Here is a 21,071-nt window from a genome sequence, read left to right as displayed (position 1 = left end):
TGTATTTTATCTTTGTGTCTACTTTTGCATCTATTTTCATGAGATATTGGTCTATGGCTTTGGCTTTCTTTTCTTGTGAAGTCTATCTGGCTTTGGTATCGGGGTAATCATTGGCCTCACAGAATGAGCAGGGAAATGTTCTCCCTGTTCTTTTTTTGTTCTTTTTTGGAAGTCTGTGAAGGATTGGTGTTAATTCTTCCCTAAGTATTTGGTAGAATTCACCAGTGAAGCCATTTGGCTCTGGGCTTTTCCTTGTGGGACTCTGTTAATAAATTCCAACTTTAATTCCTTCAATCTATGAAAAATTAGAAAGAGGAACAGAAGAAATGGCCTAGCTAATGTTCTTGTTTGTTTTTTTTTAAAAAAAAAAGGTGATTTTTTTTTTTTTTAAAGGAAGTGTGTAACAAAAGGTGAGGAGGCAGTCTTTCATGTAGGCTACCCATTCATCTTTTTAAAGTCTTTCTGGGTTTAAATACCTTAGGTTGTCTGATTTAATCCTCACGAAAATCCCAGGAGGTTCTATCATCCCCATGTGACACAGGACGAATTTAAGACTAAGAGAAGTCACACAAACTGTCCAAGGACACAGGTTAGACACACAGTATTGTTTATGAGCAGGAACTCATCAACTCCTTAGGTAGTGACTTGGCATATTGGGTGAATTATTCATTTCAGGGCCTCAATGTCTTCAACTCTAAAATGAGAATAACATCACTGTATACTTCTTCGGGTTGTGGTATAAACAAAATGCATGGGAGGCACTTACGAAAGTGCCCAGCTTACAGCATATGCTCAGTACCAGCAGTGAGCTCTATTACTATGGTTGCCAAGGGATGCCATTTAAATTTTAATGGTTCTAAAGCTCTAGAGTTTTAAGGCAAATAAAAAATTGTTCAATCTTAGACTAGAAAGGAAGCAGTTAAAAGACATCTGATTCCGGTCACAGATAAACTGTTTTACTTTTACTACCCTTTTGTGCCTTCTGATTTTACCACGTGCTAGTCAAAAAACAAAAGCACTTAAAGGGGAAAAAGTATATAAAATTCCAAGTGGTCTTTATTGTAAATGCTCATCCATTTAAAAAGAGATTCATACTACCTTTAGTTTTGAATTTTGTTTTTCAGACATGAGAATTGATTTTTCCATAGTACATTCTTTTTCGTTATAAAATACATAGCTTTAAGATGTGAACACTCAAAATATACTGAAGATCGTCTAAATTCTTTAGAAAACAAAATTCTCCAAATACTTTTCATAGCTCAGTATTAAGCTTAATTTAAAAGTACATTATGTTGCAGTAAACAAAGCATTTAACCAGCACTTTCCTGACAAAGTTCAACAGCAAGCTACACATAGTTTACAACTCTGTTCAGGCACTTTTAGTATTTCCTAGGAATTGTTCTGAGCTGCCAGTTCTGTTTGCACAGTTCATTACACTATTCAAAGTAATTTCATGTTCGTCATCCTAGCTGTCCCTCCCAATAGCCCCCTAATGGTAAGGTAGACAGAAGACTTCTCATTTCCATTTTAAAGATGTTTAACCGAAGTATTTCATAAGCTAGTTACCCATGCTGGGCCTGGAATACAAGTCTCTTGAGCATGCACTGATGCTTACCAACTGTCACTTCATCCCTTTAAGCTATTTGCGGGGCATAGTGAACTCTGTAACAAAAAGGATGCAATAGCCTGATTGCCAAAACTGCAGCAACAACTTGTCAAAACGTTTACCGCTCGTGGTCCTTGAAGATAATGTGCTAGTTGAAACTGTTGAGTTAAGATAAGATAGTCAGGTGTAGAGGGATGCTGACACCCATTTTCAAACAGGTCAGAAAATGTTTGCTGCAGGATACATTCACTCCAGTGCAGTTCACCCTAGCCTTTCTATGATCGTTACCCGGCTTGTTTGCTTGTGCACCGGGGTTGGAGCACAGAACTCCCACGGTTCTTTACCTCTGCTCTAAGTATAATTATAACGTATGTACAACATGGCAGTGATTCTATTCATGACCCTCAGACACTGCTGGAAAAAGACTAAGCTACAGAACGGTTTTAAATATCAACAGAATTCTTCCCTTTAAAAAAAAACTTTTACTTATTAAAAATATCAAGCAAAATGTTCCATTTCCTAAATGAGACTTAACTGTGGCTCACCTTTGTCCTCCTAAGCTTTTAATATTCAGCTCAGTTTAACTTCCCTCAACCAGCATTCAGTGTCATGCTTAGCAGTTGATCCACTAGGTCCAGTTTTTTCCTCTCATTGCCATAAATATGACTGCAGGCCCTGGGAAACAGGACTTAACCAACTTTAAGAGTAGGATGTCTGTCAGTGTGGAGGACCAACAGCATCAGACTATAATTTATTGCAGTAATTTGCTGTGTAGTTAGTATGTATCAGACATCTTTGTCCTATTTTATACACATCTTAATTTAATTCTAATAACTCCAACAGGTATTAGTATACCCATCACTTGGGGAGAAACGTGGTACAAAAGGTAAGTAAATTGCCCAAGTTCACACAGCAACAAACGGCTGATGAAGGCCATGCAACAGGGCCTTAACCTTAATACCAAAACTGCCTAGCCCTCAACTATAATCCCAATGTGATCATAAAATTAACTGCATGACCTTGGGCCAGTCATTTCATGGCTTCGGGCCTGCCTGTTCCTCCACTATCAAACGACCTGCCCACAGTGAGCTTTTGGGTGCTTCCCTGCTTTTAATGTCCGGTGAATTTGCGATTGGATTACACCCCACCCCCTAACAGGTAAAAATGTTAAGACAAGTTTTTCAACCACTGCGTGTTCTAGCACATTCTCTTCAGGGTGCTAGGAGCCAGTCTTCGCCCTGCGGTTTTATTTTCAAATATTGAACCTGTAACACTAGTCCTAAATATTGTCTGTCGGTCCGATATCACCTTTCCCAGTACTAAGGGTAGTGACTAAGCCCGATCCCACTCCAGATCTATAGCCGGTTACTCCAGCCCACCTCGAGGCTTCTCAGGCAGCCAGCAAAAGGCCTGAGAAAGCCCTGGAAGCAAAGCCATAGAAAGAAGCTGGTTTTCGCTGAGGTCGAGGTAGGCTTCAGGGCACCTGCCACGCCTCCCAACCCCAGCGGCGCGGCCTGCGCCTGGCTCCCCAACCAAGGCGGCCCAGGTTCAGGCTCGCCCCACACGGCCGGAGCCGAGCGTCGGGCCGGGCCTGAGCCCTCGAAACCCAGCCCGACCCCTCCGCCCCGGCCACGCCCGACCCCTCGGCCGCGGGGCCGCGCACCAAGGCCCCCGGGGTCTTCACAGGCCCTAAGACACCCGTAGGCCTCCAGTCTCACCTCGAGCCTCCCCGAGACCGCCGGCGGCGCCCGCACTTCCTCCTGCCCGCACACCTGGCCCCACGCTGCAGGAGAGACAGCAGCAGAGGCGGCACGACCGTCACGTGCCGCAGAACCAAGAGGCCTAGGCTGCCGCTGCACCTCGCGAGCGAGCACCGCCGCACGAAACCCGGCCCCACGTCCTCCCCTCGCTCCTGAGTAGCTACGGCTAGTGCCAAGTTCCGCCCCCACCGCGCCAGCTCCGGAATGCGGTTGGTCAGTGTGGCCATCGCTCTAATCACCTTCCCATACGCCCCCTAGGGCTATTCTTCGTGGAGTGTGGGGGTTGGCTGGGAGTGAGACAGGAAGTGGCTGTTGGTTGGGCGGGAGGGGAAGGGGCGGGCCACGGCCGATTGGGAACCGTGGGCGCGCGCCCTGGGGCGGGGCCCGCCCGGCAGGCGTTCCCGCGCCCCGTTGCCCTGGTGTCTTAATGGGCAGACTGCCGGGCGTTTCAACCGAAGGTAGTTTCGACCCTTCGGTTCCTGGATCCGGGCCCCAGGACCGGCATGCCGTTCCCCTCGCTGTGGGGGCAAATGGCAAGCGGCTGAAGGAGTGGGCGGTCTGGCGGACCATCGGGAAGGGCCATTTCCCCTTGCAGCGAGTGCGAGGCCCGGACAGGGTGCAGGCGGAACCCGCACCGGCTCCTTCCGCACGGCCTGCAGTTGCCTGCACAGCGCTGTGTAACCACGCGTCACCGTTCCTGCAGAGTCATCGCTCTGGGCCTAGCAGAGTGCGGCCTCCACTTTACCCATGGAAAACTAGAGTCCAGAATGCTGTAATGCAAGGTTTTTTTCAACTTTCAATTTGTGATGTTTCCTGAAGTACAATTAGTACAACAGACACCCGACAGGATTGAGAGAAAAGGATGGTGCAATGGTAAAAGATTTCAAACACACAATTTTTGAAGCCCACTTTTAGCGCATCTTCACTGGTCAATATGCCGCCTCAGGAAATGGAAGTAGCCTAAGGTTTTCTTAGACCTTTATGGGTCCTGGTCTCTGCCTTCCATTTGTTTGGATACCCAGAGGCTGATTCCTAGAATGGAAAAAACTAGAATCAATAGGTGTATTACCTATCTTAGAACAAGCTTTATTCCCTCATGCCACCTAGTAGGGGAAAAGAGGTGTTAGAGTGTGGTGTTTGCATGTTTACTTGAGTTTAATATTCTTAAACTCCCAGCCCCCAAATTTGCGTAAGGGAGTTTTGCTTTCTTGTTTACTCGGGGAAGTGGATATTCAAGGCAGCATAGTATTCTGGATGCCACATGTTCCAAACAAGGAGCTTAAAATGTAGTTACAGAAACTGTATGTGAGCAAAACAGCTACTCCAGCAAAGGTATATGCTAAAAGATGGTGGTACTAAACAGAATTTGGTGGGGTTTTGAGTTGCGAGGAACTGCTTTTCACCTGGAATGGACAGGGAAATAGGTAAGACTTGAGCTGGGCTTGGCAGGATACGCAGGATTTCTATAGGTGGAGAGTTGGAGGAAGGCTTCTTTAGATGAGGGAACAGCATATGGAAAGGCAGGAAAATGGGTATCGTGTGTTTGGGAACACCATGTATGGAAGTGTTTGAACTGGAGAAAGGTGCTCAGGAAAGTCAGCTCCAGAGCTGGTTAGGAGCAGACCTTGAAGGCCTAGCCAAGGATTTGTAGGGAGAGTTTTTAGATTTGGATCACAATTTAGATTGTTTTTGAATTATTATTTTAATATTATTTCAGGGAGGTCTGAAAGAGAGACAGACTAGCAGCTGTGAAGCTGGGTAGGAAGCCACTTTTTGCAGTTGATTAAAGTGCAGGATTAGGAAATGGTAGGTTTATGGAAACAAAAGCATTAACTGTCGATGCTAAAGAACGGTCCATTGCATTCAGGGGCTAGGGAAAGAGCAACCAAAGCCAACACTAAGAGTGTGAGCCTAGGGCGGCCGCATAGCTCAGTTGGTTAGAGCCCAGTGCTCTTAACAACAAGGTTGCCGGTTTGATCCCCATATGGGCCACTGTGAGCTGTGTCCTCCACAACTAGATTGAAACAGCTACTGGAGCTGATGGGTCCTGGAAAAACACAAATAAATAAAAGTTTAAAAAAAAAAAAAAGAGTGTGAGCCTAAGTGATGGGAGGTGAAGTGTGGAGCCCCCAAAAAGAGGGAATTCATGCTTGGCTGGTCCTGGGGATCCTGGGTCTGGGCTCAAGACACAGCAGGCTCAAGACAGTGCAGGACTGGAAGACCTGCAAAGGATCCTGCCAGGGATTTTTCAGCTAAAGCATAATGTTTCAAAGGCGGAAGCCAAGGACAAACTTCCAAGGACAGAAATAAGATTTCCTTTCCTTCCTTCCTTCCTCTCCTCCCCGCTCCTCCCTTCCCCTCTCCTTTCTCCTCTCCTCTCCTCTCCTCTCCTCTCCTCTCCTCTCCTCTCCTCTCCTCTCCTCTCCTCTCCTCTCCTCTCCTCTCCTCTCCTCTCCTCTCCTCTCCTCTCCTCTCCTCTCCTCTCCTCTCCTCTCCTCTCCTCTCCTCTCCTCTCCTCTCCTCTCAATTTGAAAGCAGTCACTGTTTATTAACTGACCAAATTACAAAAATAATCATGGTAATCATCTCAGTTCATCCTTCTAATAAACCTGTCGATCCGGTTTCTCCTGGAAAAGATAATTTGCAGGCCGCAGGAAGTTGAAGGTTTTTCAACGGTATGGATCTCATGAATCAAATCCTCCATGCAGATGATGCCATATTTACCATGAGACGGAACAGTCTAAGTGTTATCTCAGGGCAATTCACTTCCTGTTGATTTTGCCATAACCACACTTATAGATCCATTCATTTCTGACCTCAGATTTGGGTACCCCCATGCAATATATTGTTCCACGCCCCCAGCATGTTAACTGAAGTTTTGTTGAGCTTAACAAAGGTGCCATTGAAGATCCAGTGAAGGGAAAGAAACTGCAACACCTTTCAGATCCTCATCTATGTTAACATTGAATGCTTTTAATTCCTGAGTAACATTCTGTTGTACAAGTATGCCATTTGTTGCTTTTGAATCATTTGTGCTTTTAATTCCTGAGTAATATTCTATCCTATGAATGTGCCACAGTTCGCTTATCCATTCATCAGGTAATAGACACCCGGCTGCACCCAATTTTTGGTTATATGATATAAACCTGCCATACACATGGTGTACCACTCTTTGTATAAACATATGTTTTAATTTTCCTTTAATAACCTTTTTCGAGGTCTACTACCTCAGTTGGTAGTTACGTCCTCCGGCTGCTTCCTGAGAAAGACTGTGTACTAGTTTTTTTGAAATCTTGCACATCTAAAATTGTCTGTATTCTGCCCTCTGACAAGGAGAAAATTCTGAAATGTCCTAAATTAAATTACAGCACACTAAAGGGTGGAAGGAAGAGACAAGAGCGATTAATCAAATAACAACTGCAGGGCAAAACCAACAAAACTGCTTACATTCCTGAGTATATGTTGAAACTGAATTAACTTCCAGGTGACTATTTGTACAATTATCTAAAGAGAATGTCCAGTCACCAGTACTTCTTGCTTACACCTTCTGGACTGTTGCCCACCATCAGTCTAAAGGAGCAAACATGTCTTCCTTACAGATTCTGCACCTAACCCAGAACTCTTCCCGCGTCACCATCTCCCACTCTTTTTATCTAAAGCCAATGTAAATTCTTTCAAAACAACATACATGTTTCTTCCCCAAACTGTTTCCATAAAAGCCCATCTACCCCAGGATTGTAGACATCTTGCCTTCTCCGTCTGGCCCTGCTGTTGGTGATTCAGAGTGCATGCGCAGGACCTGGTCCTTTTCTGACTAGTGTTTTGGCTCAATAAACCCCTTCCTTCAGAAAAGATTTTGGCCATGAAATGTTTTTTGTTTAACACCTTACATCATTTTTTTAAACCTTATTGAAATATAATTTACATACCATAAAGTTTGCCTACTGTAAGTAAGATTCAATACTTTTTAGTAAATTTATAGAATTGTGCAACCATTATCACAATCCAATTTTAGAATATTTCCATCACCCAAAAGTTCCTGTGTACCCATTTGCAGTCAACTCTTAGCCAACCTCAGGCAACCATTGAACTGCTTTCTCCGTCTATTGATTTCCCTTTTCTTTATTTCATATAAATGGAATCATACAATATGTGGTCTATTTGATTTCTTTTACTTAGCATAATGTTTTTGCAGTTGATTCATGTTGTAGCATGTATCAGGAATTCATTTCTTTTTATTGCTGAACAATATTCCATTGCATGTGTGGGGGAGGCACAAACTATCCTCTACCCTCAAGGTTCTATCAGCTGGTCTAATAATCAAATAGACATGAGACAAATTAGCAAGAGAAAATAAAATTTAAAGCACACATATGTATAGGAGCCCCATATACAGGAGAGGTTCAGAGATAGAAAGGGAGATTGAGATACATAAGATACCCTGAGCAAGGGATGATGTAAGGTGCCTTCCGGACCTCAAAGGGTCATTGCAGGATGATAAGAGCAGGCACTCAATAAATAGAAGTCTGCCCTGCCCTATAGATAGGTCAAAAGAAGTTATTTCTGATAATCGCTTATGGACAAGGCCTCTAATTCAAATTCTTCTAGGTAGTTAAAAGAGAGGGGCAGAAGTTTCTGAGACTGAAGCTAAAATTGCCTTTAGCTCAAAGTACTCTGTATACCACTGAGGCACTTCTTGGGGTGGCTCATTCTGGACCCCCACACATGGGTATACCACATTTTGTTTATCCATTGAACAGCTGATGGACATTTAGATTGTTTCCAGGTTTCAGCTATAATAAGTAATGATACTATGAACATTTGTACACGAGTCCTTTTTTTTTTTTTTTTAATTGGGGAAGGGGACAGGACTTTATTGGGGAACAGTGTGTACTTCCAGGATTTTTTCCAAGTCAAGTTGTCCTTTCAATCTTAGTTGTGTAGGGCTCAGCTCAGCTCCAGGTCCAGTTGCGGTTGTTAGTTGCAGGGGGCGCAGCCCAGCATCCCTTGCGGGAGTCGAACCAGCAACCTTGTGGTAGAGAGGATGCGCTCCAACCAACTGAGCCATCTGGGAGCTCAGCGGCAGCTCAGCTCAAGGTGCTGTGTTCAGTCTTAGTTGCAGGGGGCATAGCCCACCATCTCTTGTGGGACTTGAGGAGTCGAACTGGCAACCTTGTTGACAGCCCACTGGCCCATGTGGGAATCAAACCAGCAGCCTTCAGAGTTAGGAGAACAGAGCTCCAACTGCCTAAGCCACCAGACCGGCCCCTGTACACAAGTCTTTATGTGGACATATTTCCATTTTGTTTGGGTAGTACATCAAGATAGAATTGCTGACTTGTAGGGTAAGTTTAACTTTTTGAGAACAAAGTGGCTGCTTTATTTTACATTCCCCTGGAAGAGGGTTTCAGTTTCTCCACATCATCACCAACAATTGCTATTGTCTGTCCTTTTGATTACAGCCATTCTAGTGGGTGTGTAGTGTGATATCTCACTGTGGTTTGTTCCAAATCCAGGGAGCTCCCTCTGGCAGTGAAGCCATTGGCTTTTGCAGCCTGCCCTGTCCCGGTGCAGCTTATCCTGCTGACCAAGCTAGGGGACTGTGAGCAGCCCCAGGCAAAAATGCCACAGATCCTTACTGTTCTCACCCAGATTTCAGCAGTTATTCATGGATAAGTGCTTCTCAATTTCTCATTTGCTTTTGGTCGATTTCCAGAGCCCTGTTTAAAAATTATTTTCTCCAGTTTTATAATTGTTTTCTGGAGAGAGAATTTGCTGACCTCACTCCACCAAACTGCTATTCTCATACTTTCAGGTTAAGATTTTTTAATCTAAACTTTTCCCTGTTTCCTCTAAGTTGCTTTTTTCTTTTCTGTTTGCTAGCCTTGGTCTCCATGTTTTACATTGCAAGGCTTTTTTGTACATTAGCTTTTAAAACCCCAGTACCCAAGCTATGCCCACAGAACATTTCATCAGAATCTCTGGGGGAGGGCCCAGCCATTTGAAAATCAAAATAATTAAGTGAACTATGAAACACTGAAAAATACAACTGTCAACACATTTTTAAAAAGAAAAATAGAAATTAATGTCTATACCTGTAAAGAGAAAACCTACACTATTCCATGTTTCTCCTGTACTCTCACACTACTACCACACTCACACTTCCTACACCAAATGTGCGGGGGATTTCCCCCAGAAAGCAATTCTCTGACGCCCACTGGATGTCCTACAACTTAACTCCATTCTGATACTACCTACCTGGAGACAGCATCAGATCACACAGAGGAAGAACTCAGTCCCAAGAGACTCCCCCCACCTTCAGGTGCCAATCACAAGTAACGGGTCCCAAGTTACACACAACTTCTGCTGGACTTGGTTACAAATCGGAGGTTCCCATGAACCCCTCCCCCTTGGATTTGGTTATTTGCTAAACAGCTCACAGAACTCATGGAAACACTTACTGCGGAGAAGAGAGACTATTCTGTGACGGGATCGCTGCCTGTCTGCTGGACCTGCCAGCTAGATCCGGGCCAGAATGGAGACTGCTTTCCGAAAGTCCCTTCAGAGACTGTCCCATGGACCCCTCCCCGCGTCCCACCTCATGCTTGTTCCTGGAACAGGTCGTTGTACACACACCCCACCCCAAGCACGTAAGGCATTTTCCCCTTATCTGGGGCGGGTCACACCCCAGTGCCCCGTCCATCCTGCCCTGTCCCTTAGTGCCTGCCACGTGGCCTGGAGGACATCCATGTTATCTCGCTCCCACCCAAGACGAGCCACCTGTGTAGGTTCCCTTAATAAACTCTTGATATAAGGCTGGAGTTGTCAGCCCTCCCTATGGTCTCTTGGCCCTGGGAAATTTTACATAACACTCACATTTACCAGTTTATTAAGGATATGATAAAGGATACAGATGAACAGCCAGATGCAGTGACACAGGGCAAGGTCTAGGAGGGTCCCAAGCGCAGGAGTTTCCGTCCTGTGGAGTTGGGGTGTGTCACCCTCCCAGTATGTGGATCAACACATGGAAGCTTGATGAAGCCAGGAATTTTTTTTTTTTTAATTAATTGGGGAAGGGGAACAGGACTTCATTGGGGAACAGTGTGTACTCCCAGGACTTTTTCCAAGTCAAGTTGTTGTCCTTTCAATCTTAGTTGTGGAGGGCACAACTCAGCTCCAGGTCCAGTTGCCATTGCTAGTTGCAGGAGGTGCAGCCCACCATCCCTGGCAGGAGTCGAACCGGCAACCTTGTGGTTGAGAGGACGCGCTTCAACCAACTGAGCCATCCTGGAGCTCAGCGGCAGCTCAGCTCAAAGTGCCGTGTTCAATCTTAGTTGCAGGGGGCGCTGCCCACCATCCCTTGCAGGACTCGAGGAATTGAACTGGCAACCTTGTGGTTGAGAGCCCACTGGCCCATGTGGGAATCGAAACGGCAGCCTTTAGCGTTTGGAGCATGCCACTCCAACCGCCTGAGCCATTGGGCCGGCCCTTTCGGGGATTTTTATGGAGGCTTGATCAATCATTAACTCCATTTCCAGCCCCTCTCCCTTTTCCAGAGAATGGGGGAGGGAGTACTGAATATTCCAATCTTCTAATCATGGCTTGGTCTTTCTGGTGACCAACCCCCCCATTCAGGAGCCCACCAAGAGTCACCTCATTAGAAAAAAAGACGTTCCTATCACCCAGGAAACTCCAAGGGATTCAGGAGCTCTGTGCCAGCAACAGAGGTCAAAGACCAAATATTAGAACAGAAGATGCTGCTAGTGCTCTTATCACTTAGGCAATTACAAGGATTTTAGGAGCTCTGTGCCACGAACCGGGGGCAGAGATCAATATACGTTTTCTATTATCTCACAGTGACAAGATTGCAGAAGGAAGATCTCATTTAAAGCAGAATTCTGAGAGCCAACTGATAAATATGAAGTGAGCGCTAGTGTTGGAAAAGCATCATTTGGCAACCATAATGGTAAAGATTAGATCAGGCAAGAATCACCAATGGATGTTAACTATAGAGGGAAATTTTAATGACGACCAGGATATTTAGATGGTCTTGAAGTGTCTGCCCACAATAGAGAAGGCTCCATGGCAATACTTAAATACAATACCTGTTCCTAGATGGGATCTGATCCTGGAGGGACAAAAATGCTACAAAGGGGCCGGCCCGGTGGGTCAAGTGGTTGGAGCGCGTGCTCCTAATGCTGAGGTCACCGGCTGGATTCCCACATGGGCCAGTGAGCTGAGCCCTCTACAGCTAAGATTGTGAACAACAGCTCTCACTGGAGCTGGGCTGCCATGAGCAGCGGAGGTTGGCGTGAGCTGCCATGGGCTGCCACGGGCTGCTGTGTGCTGCCAGGAGCTGCGGTGAGCAGCCGTCGACTGGAGACCGACTACCCCAGTCGGGGGGAGCACAAGGCTCGTAATACCAGCATGGGCCAGGGAGCTGTGTCCTACACAACTAGACTGAGAAACAACGGCTTGAACCGGAGTGGGCGGGGGGGGGGGTGGAGGCAGAAGAAAGGGGGGAAGAATGCTATAAAGGACATTATTAGTGAACTGATAAAAATGAAATATGGATGGTCATTTAAAGTACTGTATCAATATAAATTCACACGACTACTGTGGTTATATATGAGAATACTCACTGAGGTATTTAAGGACAAAGGGCCATAATATATGTTAACTGGTTCAGAAATGATACACGAAATGGTGTAAAATGCTGACTGTAGGGGAATCTGGATAAAAGGTATACAGGTGGTCCTTGTACAATTTTTAAATTTACAACTTAAAAAAAAAAAGCCAGGCTCTCACAATTTAAGACAATTGTTTAGAGCCTATTTTAGAAGTTAAAAGCCCAGAAAATGCTTCTGTTTTCTGCAGAAAGCCTCAGACTTTCATTTAAAAGATAACAGGTACCTGTGTAAAAGGGAATTATTTGGGACAAACCATCCATGAGCTAATCAGTTTAACCCTCCACACTTTGTTTAAATACCTCTATGCATAAGTCCACACTGTACATTCATTTATTTATAGCTCTCATACAAACATAAAGCCATAAAGTTACACCTAGAAAACAAAAATATTCAAATTAACATTTAAATGGGACAACAAAAAAATGTGTTTCTGCTGAAAATGAGTGTGTCTAAGCGGTGACCTGGTCCCAGTGCCTGAGGCAGATGTCCTGAAATCCAGCTGGCTCATGCTGTGTGCTGTGCCACGATGCACACTTGGTCCCCTTTTCACTCTTCAGACTCTGAACTCTCCCATTCACAGAGGAGCTCAGCACTCCCGTGCCGACTTGCCTTCCCCTTGGCCTCTGCCACTCGAACCCAGATGCAGCCTCTCAGGTTCTGTGGCGCTTCCTAAAGGTGGTTATCTCGAGCAGATAGAACATCGTAACATTTTTTTCAGATTTTTTATGAAAACAAAAAATTTAAATATTGAGAGTATTGCAGATTCCAAAGGACTGCATGGAACTAATTTTAAGGCATAATGGGTAGGGAGCCAGCTGCATGGGGGCAAGGGGAGCTGTGTACCCCTAGACACCACTGCAGTGTCACTCACTGCTGTCCCCACCCAGCGCAAGAGAAGCTAAAGAAAGAAAAGCCCAGGAGAGGACAAACCAGAGGGGTAGGTATCCTTTTCTGCAAGGTGCCTTCTTAGGTGTGTATAACCAACGCCATAGACAATGGAGGTTCTGGGTGAAGCATGTGCATTTTTTATAACTGTGCTTTTGTTTGATTTCTTGTTTTCAGCAAGTTTTATACAAGTGCAGAATGTTTTTTTTAAAGCTGTAATAGCACAGAGAACACCTTATTGTTGTTTCCAGGAAGGGCCAATGTCACTAACAGAATATCTTAGAAGCAGAACTGAAATCACAAGATTTTGCTTCCTAGGTTTTGGAAATATTCCTCTCAGTCGCCAGAAGAGATTCACCGACATACACAGCGACTACGGCATTTACCTATGGTGTGGGGAAATGGAAATCATTTAGGTCCTCTTCTCCTTTCCTCTGTGCCATCAGAACGAATCTCACGTCCTTAGACCTCTTGGGACCTGACACTCCTTTTCTCATGGGCTCCAATCTGGTCTTTTCAGTGACAACATTAAGATGGAGTCCATCAAAGGAGCCAGGACATATTGCTTTTTTTAATTGTGGATCTTCAAATTCTGTAGTTTTCATTAAATTTCCTCAATATCAAGGTCTGCTAGTGAAAAGAGTTAACATGTTAAAAAGAAATTGTTCCTCAGCTCCCTAACCTTTTCCTGTTCAAATTATCAAATAAAGACCTCCTTGCAGCTTTTCCTTTTTTGAACTCCATGGAAATAAGAGAAATTGAAAGTTGTTGTATCCCATGGGGTGCGGACAGAGCCAGGAGTGCAGTTCCCAGGCTCTCACCCTCACGTGGAAAGGTGCTCACTTGAGTAGTAAATGGCATCAACTGTGATTGGATGGCCATCAGCTGTGGCTAGTTGGCCGTCAGCTGTAACCAGTGAGCCATTGGCCACTAATATAACTGCTGTGGCTACGCTAGCAAAAAATGGGGGGCTAGCAAGAAGATGGTGGCTGAGCTAGCAAGAGCGGATTGCAGCTAGCACGGCAGGTTGCAGCTAGGAAGTGAGGTGGGTTGGCAGAGAGAGAAGTGGACTGCAGGTTGCGGATAGTGTGGCTCCTGCTTTCTGTGCCTCCAACCCAGCCGCCAGCGAGAGTATAGTGGTATGACTCCCCTATCTATGGTTCTGTGGGTGTTCCTTTTTAGCTTCACCATGTCCTGCATTCTTATGTGGGGGGCGGGACCAGAGACCCTGCGTGACACACTGCATGACACATGGTCACCCATGATCTGCCTGAAGTATCATGATTTTTAATGAAAATTAGCTTTAATAACACAGACACTCTTGGGGGAGGGATGCGTGGGGGAGGGAGAGAGAGAATGTGAATTAGAACGAATCACAGGCTGCGTTACAATATCCCTAGGTTCTGGTTCCACATCCAGCCTGCAACCTTCTGAGGGCTGATCTGAGCCCTCAAGTGTCCTGATGACAGGAAGAGAGAGCTGTGGACACTGAGCAAGAGGGTTTCATTTGTGGTAACTGACATTCTAATTTTAAAGCTAGAATGCCAATTCAATTATCTGGAATAAAAATTACATGGAAATTCAAAGAACCTAGAAAGCCTAAGTAATCTTTTAAAAATATTGTTGGAAGATTTACACTACCAGCTATCAAGACGTACTGTAAGCTACAATAATTAGGAAAACATAGTATTGGTGCAAGAATAGAGAAACCAATGGAAGAGAAGGGAGCTCCCAAGAAGAGACAGTCACATGATGAACAACGAAGACAGGACTACAGCTGGGGGGAAGGCTAGTCTTTTTTGTAAATGGCACTGGATCAACTTGACATCTATATGAAAAAGATCGACTCCTACCTCCACTATAAACAAATATTAACTCAAAATGGAGCACAGATCTAAATGTAAAACTAAAACCAGAAAACTTCTAGAACAAAACAGTGGAGAAAATCTTAGTGATTTTAGTTTTGGCGAAGAGTTCTTAAATATGACACAAAAAGCATAAACTACAAAAGAAAAAGACTGATAAATTGGACTTAATCAAAATTAAAAACTTTGACTTTAAAAGGCAAGCCACAGGCTGGGAGAAAATATTTGCAAAACATACTGGACAACTATGTAGCATTAAAGAACTCCTTATATCAATAAGACAAACAATCCAGTGGGAAAAAATGGGCAAAAGCATTGAACGTCACGAAGGAGGGTAACAAATAGCACCTGAAAAGACATCCAACTTCATCAGCTGTGAGGAAAATTAAAACCACAATTTAGAAACACCCACTAGAATGACTAAAAATAAAAAGGTTTACCATAAAAGGGGTGACAAGTATGTGATGGAACAGAAACTCTTTCACTGCTGGTACAACCATTCTGGGAAAAGTTTGATAGCTTTTCATAGAGAGGTTCACATATACCTATCATGTGACCCATTCAAGAGAAATGAAAGCACGTGGACACACAGTGCATGGGTGTTCATAGCAGCTGGACTTGTAACAGCCCCCAAACTGGAAACCCAAATTTCCATCAAGTGGATGGGAAAACACATTCTATATAACAGAATACTACTCATCAATAAAAGGAATGAATTGTTGATAAATGCAACAACATGGATGAATCTCAAAATAATTATGCTGTAAGAAGCTAGTGCAAAACAAGTACATACTAAACAACTGCATTTATATACACTCCAGAAAATGCAAATGAATCCATAGTGTTGGGAGCAGAGGAAACTTCTGAACATAATGGATACCTTCACTATCTTAATTTTGGTAAAGATTTTTATTTTTTATTTTGGTGATTTCATACATTATCAGAACATATCAAACTGTACATTATAAATATATGTAGTTTATTGTCAATAAAACTGTTCAAGAAAAACGTTTTCCAGGAGATGGAGCTACCTGGCTCTGCCCCAGGGTGTGAGCTCCCCAGGAGCTGGGTCTGATCCCTAGTAGGGCCAGGCAGGAGGCAGGATTAACAGGGAGGCCCTTGGAAGAGACCCTTGGAGTCAGAAATTCCAAATAGAGGTGATGGCAGTCAACGGGGTGTGCTTGGCAGGTAGGGTTGACTTCACTTCCTTCCACCAGCTCAGGGGGCTTGTCCTTCAAACATGCCCCGCTCCTTCCTGCTTCTAACCCCTGATCTTCATGTAGCTGGGGGTCTCCTTACTCAGCTCAGCATGAATGTCAATCAAGTGCCTTCACTGAGCACCATGTCTATTAGTTCCTACCCCTCACCCTGTCCTAGTCACTTTACTCTCTATTTTCTTCATTGTATAGATCACAAATTTTTATTCAGTTCATTTTTATTATGTAGTCTCTTCCTCCTCCTCTATGCTGTTGGCACCTCACAGATCCCTTTTACTGGGGGTGCACCCACCCCATAGGTGCCTTAAGTGTTGGTTGACAGCTCACAGCTTCCCTGCCAATGACTGAAATGAGAGGGCACAAAAGACTGGGTCCCCGGTGATAAGGAGACCTACCTTTGTGGTGGATTCTACAGTTCCCCGGGGGATCAAGCTGAAGATAGTCCCCCCGAGGCCACACTCTTGCTTAGCTTTGGCTCTTTTCCCTGCCCTGTCCTGCTTCCCTCGCTTCCTTCTTCCAAGAGCACTTCCCCAATAAATCACTCAAACAAGAATTCTCATTTCAGACTCTGCTTCTCAGGAACCCGACCCATGACACCCTACATTAGTAGCTTCATGAGGGACTATCTTGTTCACTGCCCCAGGACAAATGCCTATCTCAGGCTCTGCTTATGTCCCCTTCCAAGAATGATAGCTTGATGACAGAATGTCTTCAACACATTTCCTAGAACAGTGCCTGGAACACAGTAGGCACTCACTACATGTGCTGACCAAATACAGGGGAGAGCCTAGGATCTGTTTTATGGCTTGGCAGTCAGCACCCCTTTTGTGCTGGGCTAATTTGTCCTGGAGACATTGTTGAGTCATAGCAGGTGGACATCAGCTGAGTGGTTCAGAGATGGGGCCAGGCCTGGGACAGCAGCTCGGCACCTCCAACATATCCTCCAGGTGAGGAACAACAGGAAGTGAGGATTCTCAGGAAAGGGTCCTCTGGGAAGATGCAACCTCAAGGGTGGGCCTAGTTGCTCCTCTTGGGTCCTCTGCAGGCTTCCCAAGACCTGTCCCTGAGCCACAGCTAGGGGATAGCACCTCCCAGCCTTTACGCAGCTATGTGTGAGGAATAAGCATGTGTTGAATTGATGAAGGCATGACAGAGGGAACACTACCCCAGGGTTCTTTCCCTTTTCCCCCTTCACAGGGAGAAGAGGAATTTCAAAGAGGGCATAGTCCTCTTCTCACACAACAGAATTAGCACTTATGGGGGGTGGCGGGGAGGAGGAGGGAGAACGGGACCTGCACTTTAGCTTCTCTGAGGATGTAGTCTGCTTGGAACAAAAGTCACGCGTATCTGCACAACTCGTTACCTCGAGCCCTAAGCGGAGGTCCGAGCCCATGGCTCAGTCACCCCCAGGATGTGACTGAGCACACTGGACTGTGATCTATCTACACACACATCTGGCTTCCTAGCTGGACCAGCGGCATCTTGAGGGCAGCCATAGGCTGGGCTGGGTGGGACTCCCTGCCCAGACCAGGGCCTGAAACGGAGCATGTGCCAGTTCATGCCAGTTCGAGGTTGTAGAATAACTCAGTGATGAGGGCAGTCACGCTGCTGGTTATGCTAGACATCCCACCAAATACTTTCCAGAATCCAGATCCAGCCCTGGCTTTGTAACCTTCAGCGTTGCCCTCGTCCTCCTGTCCAGCTTCCTCTTCTGTTGTGCCCAGCTGAGTACCTTACACCAGCCCCACCCTAAGCTCCTCCTCACCTCTGGGAACGTGCCAGCCTTTCCCGGCTCTTCACTCTCCCTAGAGGCTCTCTTACCTATCCCCAACCCACCTGGCAAAGTCCTGGGCACCTTCGAAGTACCTGGGTCTATCATTCCCCCCTCCCCAGCCGCCGCCCAGCCCTCAGAGAGCAGTGATCTGGTCCTTCATTGGCATCTCTGTCCCCAGGGCCTAACCCAGAAGTCTTTGGGAAAGGTGGTTTTGGGAGACTGCGGCTACAGCAAGTGTGCACGGATGGGCTCCTCAGTGGCCAGCCCTGTCCACCGAGCCTCGCGGTTTTAGGAGGCAGCCGGCACCGAGCAGGCTGCTCACCCGTACCTTTGCTCCCTAGCAGTGACCCTGCCTAACCTTCATCAATCAGGACACCGGGGTCCCGAGGCAAGGGGCCAACCCCTATCTCCTGCATCCTCGAGGCTCTGTTCCGGGTACCCCGCGCGCCCCCTGGGCGCCCACCCGGCCCTAGCCCTGGAAGGCTTCCGGTGCCTGGCCTTGGGCCACGCCAGCCGCCTGTGGGAGGAGTTACAGCAGTTCTGGGCCGACCACTGCTCGCGGCGCTTTTCGCCGCGGCGCCCGCCGCTCCGCCACATCTCCTCCATGTCCACCTTCTACCTGCTGGACCACCGCACGCGCCAGGCCGAGCTGGGCCTCAACTACGGCGCGCCGCGGACCCGCCTCAGCAACGAGGCCTTCGTGTTCCGCGACGGCCGCTGGGCGGCCGAGGACCCGCCCGGGCGATCAACGCCGCTGCCGCCGCCCTCGCCTACCAGCCCGGGCCGGAACGCACAGGGGCAGCGCGGCAAGAGCCAAGCGCTGCTGGAAGAGAACAACTACCTGAAGCTGCAGCAGGAGCTGCTCATGGACATGCTGACGGAAACCACCGCGCGCGTGCACCTGATGCAGAATCAAAGCAGCGAGACCAGCACGGCGGACTCGGCGCGCGTCTGGCGGACGGAGCAGGCGCGACGGCGCGGACGGCGCGCCCACGCTGGGGCCGCGGGCACGCAATAAAGTCCGTGCGGTGTTCGCGCGCCTCTTTACTCGCCGCGGCCCTGGCGCCTTGGTGGGGCCCGGCGCAGGCGGCCTGGGGGCTGCGCGCCCACGGGAGCCGGATTCCGGTTCCTGGTGTGGAAAGGTGGTTCAGCCGGCAGCCCGTCTCGCGAGGGGGCGATAGGGCCGTGGAGTAGGCTTGTGTGTGGCCCGCTAGGAACACAGTGGGAGCTAGGCTTGCAGCAGGCAGTGCCGCGGGCGGGAGATGGCAGGGGTGGCAGGCAATGGCCTTCTTGGCCCAGGGGACAGAGGACGAAGTCCGGGAGGCAGCGAAACCTTGGGCTCTCTGGGATGGAGGGTGCGGTGAGGCGGCCGGCGGATCGCGGACCTTGCGCTCCCAGCCTCGAGGGGTTCGTGGGAGGCGTTTCAGTCTGAGTCCAGGGCAAGTGTATTTTAGGACCAGGAAACTGTTCCCCTAAAAAAGCTTTCTGGAAACTTTGGGCTCTGCCTCCCTACCTGGCTGGCTTTTGGCGAGTTACTTCTCTCCTGCTGACCTCCTACGTGGAATGAGGGGTGTCTGCCCGACCCAGGATATAATCCTGTATAGATGGGATTTGCCCAACCTACGCTATTTTAACATTCTGTGTTAGTTGCCAGCATTTAAGAATTTGGAGTATTTCGCATCAAAAAAATCTAGATTTCCTGTGTTCTGCAGAAAACCCAGAAGACTTGGCCACCCTGGACTTTCAGTCTACCCAGCAGCAGTTCCCTGGAGCTGAATTGTGGCTGTCACCGCCTAGTCAGCTTCACTCCTCTTTCCTCCTTTCGGTGGCTGATTTGGGTGTCGCTCTAGCTAGGTGTTCTCTCGCAGGACATGGGGGAGTCCATTCCCCCATCTCACACACACACACACACACACACACACACACACACACACACACAGTACTATATAAGGTGCTGTGTGTGTGTGGTGAGTGATGTACTTGTGCGACATCACTGAAAAGCTGATGGATGACACTGGTCCCTGCAATCTGCAGCCTTCTCCCCTGGAATGTAGACAGGCCATTTGGGCATCCACCAAAAACTTGAGTCTGGTAGGACTCTGACCCGTTTTCCTAGGGCCATGAGAAACGGGTGAGAGAAGTGGCTATCCTGCCTCAGCCTAACTTGCTTTCAGGAATGGGCTAGGGATTACAAAACCACTACTTTGTTTGTCGACCAAAAGTTGAAGGTTATAGGTGCCAATTCAATAACAGGAATCCCCAATTTGGAATGTGGTGAAGGGGGAGAATTTATTCCGTGAAAACAGCTCAGTCATGAAACAGCTCGGATGTGGAACAGCATGGCTGTGAGACAGCCAGGGCAAGGAGGCCTGTGTTTCAGCTCAGCTTTGGTGCTCCAGCCCATTGGCTGAAATACAATTCCAGGAACTGCTTTAGAAGGACTGGCTCAGCCATCTGGAACACAGCAGGCAGGCAGTTCAGCGCAGGCTTCTCCCTGAAGCACAGAGAGCATGAGAGGCCCCCATTTAACGATGGTTGCTAGACCCTATAAATTTTAGCCCAGTTAGCCATCAGAAGTCCTTAACAGGCACATCATTCTTGGGGTTCACAGTATAAAAATGTGGCCTTATGAAATTAGCAAAATGTCACTAAACACTAAGCTTAAAAACATTTTTTTGAATAGTGTTCTTGTATTTTAATTCTGTATATTAATACAGATCAAATATTTAAAATAGTTATAATTGTGAAATAAGATTTAATTTTAACTAAGAAAATTAAATACAGAAAAGGAAATGAGAAGGGAGTAAAAATGATACACTAGGGAAAAAATGAAAAAGAAGGCATTAATGAAGAAACTATATGAAGTGAAAGAAGCAACACACAAAAAAACCACATTGTATGATTCTGTTTATATAAACTATCTAGAATAGGTAAATCCCTGGAGACAGAAAGCAGACTGGTGGTTGCCAAGAGCTATGGGAAGTGGGGAGAAGGGTGTGACTGCTTAACAGGTGCAGGGGTTCCTTTTGAGTAGAAGAAAAATTTCTTGGAACTATAGTGATAATGGTTGCACAACATTGTGAATGTTTTAAAAGCCACTGAATTGTACATTTCAAGTTTTATGTGAATTTTATCACAAAAAAAATTTTAGAGGCGGAAAGTGATTTACATGTAAACATGAAGTAAAAATTATGTAATGTGGGGAAATAGCAAAAATAATAAAGGCGATGCAAGAATGACTAAAGTTTAGGAACTATTGTTTTGGCCTGAGTAC

At 46.5% G+C, this 21,071-nt stretch overlaps 2 protein-coding genes across 3 annotated transcripts in view; one reads left to right on the top strand and one right to left on the bottom strand.

The window, feature by feature from the left end:
• The window catches only part of CANX (calnexin), a 29,674-nt gene extending 26,166 nt beyond the window's left edge, over window positions 1–3,508 (bottom strand). The window contains exon 1 of one of the 2 annotated variants that reach the window (XM_033096033.1): window positions 3,325–3,508. The gene's annotated coding sequence lies outside the window, so the exon portion shown is untranslated. Of the gene's footprint in view, window positions 1–476; window positions 607–3,324 lie in introns of those variants that run through there. The other variant, XM_033096034.1, reaches the window with a different exon arrangement.
• A 285-nt stretch (window positions 3,509–3,793) lies between these two features.
• On the top strand, window positions 3,794–19,697 carry CBY3 (chibby family member 3). The gene is made up of 2 exons (XM_033096922.1): window positions 3,794–4,093; window positions 18,090–19,697. The coding sequence occupies exons 1-2, from the start codon at window positions 3,794–3,796 to the stop codon at window positions 18,813–18,815; spliced, it is 1,026 nt and encodes a 341-aa protein (XP_032952813.1). The 3' UTR covers window positions 18,816–19,697.
• The last annotated feature ends 1,374 nt before the right edge of the window (window positions 19,698–21,071 follow it).

The sequence above is a fragment of the Rhinolophus ferrumequinum genome, chromosome 24 (assembly GCF_004115265.2).
Source record: "Rhinolophus ferrumequinum isolate MPI-CBG mRhiFer1 chromosome 24, mRhiFer1_v1.p, whole genome shotgun sequence".
Lineage (NCBI taxonomy): Eukaryota > Metazoa > Chordata > Mammalia > Chiroptera > Rhinolophidae > Rhinolophus > Rhinolophus ferrumequinum.
This window is presented reverse-complemented; position numbering and strand designations above follow the sequence as displayed.

Bases quoted from the DNA above. Each gene is read 5' to 3' on its own strand.
- CBY3 (XM_033096922.1), top strand. From the start codon at position 3,794: ATGGGCAGACTGCCGGGCGTTTCAACCGAAGGTAGTTTCGACCCTTCG. The intron at 4,094-18,089 runs GTGCGGCCTCCA...TCGCGGTTTTAG, and splicing joins ATCGCTCTGGGCCTAGCAGA to GAGGCAGCCGGCACCGAGCA.